General features: G+C 43.3%; 1 protein-coding gene across 1 annotated transcript in view; it reads right to left on the bottom strand.

Moving 5' to 3' along the window:
* Positions 1-3,927, bottom strand: part of LOC101861083 (DNA excision repair protein ERCC-6-like 2) — a gene marked incomplete in the record, with an annotated part of 24,397 nt that overhangs the window by 11,985 nt on the left and 8,485 nt on the right. The window contains 5 exon segments of the mRNA XM_005110484.3: positions 843-991; positions 1,606-1,689; positions 2,200-2,315; positions 2,785-2,900; positions 3,677-3,736. Of these exon segments, the coding sequence (XP_005110541.2) occupies positions 843-991; positions 1,606-1,689; positions 2,200-2,315; positions 2,785-2,900; positions 3,677-3,736 (525 nt within the window).

The raw sequence follows: 3,927 nt of genomic DNA, 5'->3' as shown, positions 1-3,927 counted from the left end.
ACTACACAATATACTTTTATCTTAATATCTCGATCACGAACTAACTGCCCTCGAACCACCATCCCAACACCCTACGTTCTAACAAGACTTCATTAACCGGTTAACCGGATTCAGGGGCTCGGTGTTTTGCCCAGCTGCTCTTCTCCCACTTTCTTTCCACCCGACCGACCGACCGACCGCCGAGCACTCAGCACCTCGATGACGAACAGCAATACGCAGTTAGGACGTCCAGTTGTAGTGTAGATATCCCAACTGACAGCATCACGCTCACTAATTCAGAGGACTGCTTGCTTGCTTGCTTGCTTGCTTGCTGCTAACTAGTGTCAGGTCTAGCCTAGATCTATCTATCTACTCTTGGCCCGAGCTTCGTGGGGCCGATTGGTTGAAGAACTTCTCTCTGATCGTGCTGCGCTCATCGGTGTTTGATTGATTGATTTGAGTGAGTATCGATGATATTTTGTTCTTTCGTTGTTGTTTTTTAATCTCTCTTTTCTTTTGTCACTTCGTTTGTTGCGGCATTTCGGTAAGGTAGTAACCAGGTAACTTAGTATTGTTGTGTTGGCTGCAGTTTCGCCTGGAGACCTTTCTGGGTTTGTTCACCGATTTGTTTTATTGGACGTAGATTTTTTCCGTTCTCCCCGCCCCGTTCTTGCTGCCCGCTGCCCCCCACCTCTCTCTCTCTCTCTCTCTCTCTCTCTCTCTCTCTCTCTCTCTCTCTCTCTCTCCCTCTCTCTCTCTCCCTCTTTCTCTCTCTCTCTCTCTCTCTCTCTCTCTCTCTCTCTCTCTCTCTCTCTCTCTCTCTCTCTCCCTCCCCCACTCCCTCTCTCCACTACACAACACACCTTGTAGCAGCAAGAAGCACGTAGTTTCCCCTTGCGACAGTCGCACGGGTCCTCTGCACGTAGCACCAGCTCCATATCAGGGTGTGTCAGGATGGCCTTGTACACGCTCTCCTGTAGCTGCGACAGTCGGCACATCACCACCAGGTCCTCTGAATGGGATTGATAGATTGAATGATTGATTGATTAGTTGGTTGGTTGGTTGGTTGGTTGGTTGACCGGTTAATTAAGACCTACCAGTAGCACCCTCCACCCACTCACAATGACTGACACAAACAACAGAGAGAAGGAAAAGGAGCTAGATCTACCAAAAGCACCCTCCAGCCGCCCAAACAGACACATTCCCCTCATTAACATAACACGACTTAGATCATTTAGGAGGCAGCTTTCTACCCTTTCTACCCTGCCTGTTAAGGCCAACCTAGGCAGAGGGGAAAACACAGCCATCTGTGCGGACCAGTCTGACGGATCTCCAACCAGATTATGATGGAGACTATAAGCAGACAGACTCTGGGATGGATCCTGAAGAGGGAGGGAGAGCAGAGATGGACATTTTCCGACTGCAGTGACCCCAACCCAGTGGACAAGTAAGACAAGTAAGTGAGCAGAGGGGGATACAAAACATCCCAGCAAAAAGACCGAGCTACTCAATAAAAATTCTGCCACTTGGGAACATCAAAGCGTCTAACCGCTACACCACAGATGCTTGTGTCAAAATGAAAGCAGGGAAACCAAAAACAAAAAGAAAAGTATTGACCGTCTGTACCTTTACTGGGCAACTGCTGGGCAATCAGAGCCTTCGTCCTTCGTATCATCATCTTCCTCCTCACCCGCGAAAACTTGTCTTTCTCTACAATATTTGGAAGAAAAAAGAAGATATCTAACAATATCACGACAAGCATTCTCAAAAAGGCGAGGATGCAGAAGCATTCAGCGGTCAATGAAATTTGACCATCAGAAATTCGTAAACACGAAAATGATTCCTTAAATGATATCTTTTTTTTATGCAACAGCCTGGCTGATGCTATGGGCAGAGGTCTAACACAAAGTCGTAACCGAGTCAAAATCATGTAAAAGAATATTAAAAAGTCAAAATCACATAAAAGAATATCAAAAATTCAAGATCACATAAAAATCAACCTCACAAGGATACAACTGCAGACTTGTCAACTTTATCAAAACCCACTCAGAGACACCCAGTGTTATAATCTCAGATTACCTAACCGCAAACAAAACGACATCCAGCGGGGTAGGTTTTGACGAAGTGTACCTGATATACCCCTCAAATTACTAAATGCTAAATCCGGGACAGTCCCGGGAAACTCGGTTCAGTAAACTGTTGGCAAAGCCTGCGACTTACGTTTTCTGGCCAGCGCCAGTTCTCGTTTGGATGCGTCATGCCTTTGGCCAGTCTCGATGACCTGCACGTACTCATTCTCAAACTGCTCCAGATTCCCCAGCACGCCCGGCTGTGCCCTGCACGGGGAAAACAAACACAAAAAATACAGTCTAGAACGTACATAGCAGAGTGCATATATAACAAACATGCACCCATAGTAAAATATGTGTATAACAAACATGCACACATAGTAAAATATGTGTATAACAAAACATGCACACATAGTAAAATATGTGTATAGCAAACATGCACAAAGCTAAACATGTTCATAGAGAAACACACACACAGCAAAAAGATTTTCAGACCCCAAATTTTGTTCATACGCATATACACTGTTCCATTCTTTTAACAAGTGTACCGAAATAATCTTTTTCTTTCTTGCTTTTTTCAACATTCATAATTTGAGTTTCAACAAAATATTTCTTGCTCACATGCAACCAAAGATTAAGGGGCTGCAGTAAGAAAAATATCAAAATTTTGGGCTTAGTACTTTTAAAGAGCTGGCTGACCATAAAGCTAGCAGCAAAGAAAAACCTCCTCTCATACCAATCAAGAATGCTCCACAGCTCCGTCATGTTATTCTGCAGGGCCGTTCCGGTGAGACCATATCGCCGCGGCGTGTTGATGATGCGTAGAGTTTGAGTCACCTGTGCTCTCAGTCCCTGTCGTGAAACCACACAAAAGACAGTTGCTATGACCATTTGCAATAACTGACAATGTCCTGATTTCTTTACATTCATAAGTGTCCGCGCAGCTGTCCGACAAAAATACTAAGAATGAATGTGTTAACTGTCATTATTTTTATTCAACACAAAAAGTGCATCTCTACCCATGTATTAACACAGTTTTGTGTTTTTTAAAAATCGCATAATATATCTTTCTTAGTTGTATGCAGGCGGCCACAGACACAGCATGATTCATGGACAAACGCAGAGTAACTTTCTCTTGTTTAATGGTAGAACAAGAGCTAACACTGACTGTCTTTAGTTAAAAAATGCAGATTTGCATCTTTCTTCTCTTATAACTTGACTATTACTACTTGTGCAGATTTAAGATTTCTCGTGGTAAACAACATGATATTCGTAGTCAGTTTAGCACATATTTTTGGAGAGACGTACCGTTTTTAAATAAACAATCATTTATTCATAAATATGTAACTAAAATAGGATAAATTGGGTACTCTACAAACACTTGTCTAGAACAAAAACTAAGGTACAGAAATTAACCATTCAAACGTAATGGTTGGCTGTGTGAAATGGGGAAGAAGTATATCGTTTCAAACGTAGACAAAAATGCGTACTTCTTAACTGACACCGGCAAAGTCGCTTCAGGGCTAACTAACCCCATGACCCCGAGCCGGTAAGCTCCGGCGAGCTGCTGAGTCACGCTAACTAAAGGTAACAGAATCGGGCGAAAAGTGACGCCATGAGTCGCTCACCTTAATTTTGTGCACTTCATCCACTATCACTGCATCCCAGACAATTTCATTGAGAATCGCCTGCAACATGAATAAGGTAAGATAAGATCAGATAAGATAAGATTGATCTCCACACAAAGATATTTTCTGGGCCATGGTAAATACATACTCGCACACACACTCATCAACACACACTCACTCTCTCTCTCCCTCTCTCTCACAAGCTCTCTCTCTCTCTCTCACTTTCCCTTTTTCTCTCTCTCTCTCTCTCT

Source organism: Aplysia californica, unplaced genomic scaffold, assembly GCF_000002075.1.
Source record: "Aplysia californica isolate F4 #8 unplaced genomic scaffold, AplCal3.0 scaffold00898, whole genome shotgun sequence".
Taxonomy (NCBI): domain Eukaryota; kingdom Metazoa; phylum Mollusca; class Gastropoda; order Aplysiida; family Aplysiidae; genus Aplysia; species Aplysia californica.
This window is presented reverse-complemented; position numbering and strand designations above follow the sequence as displayed.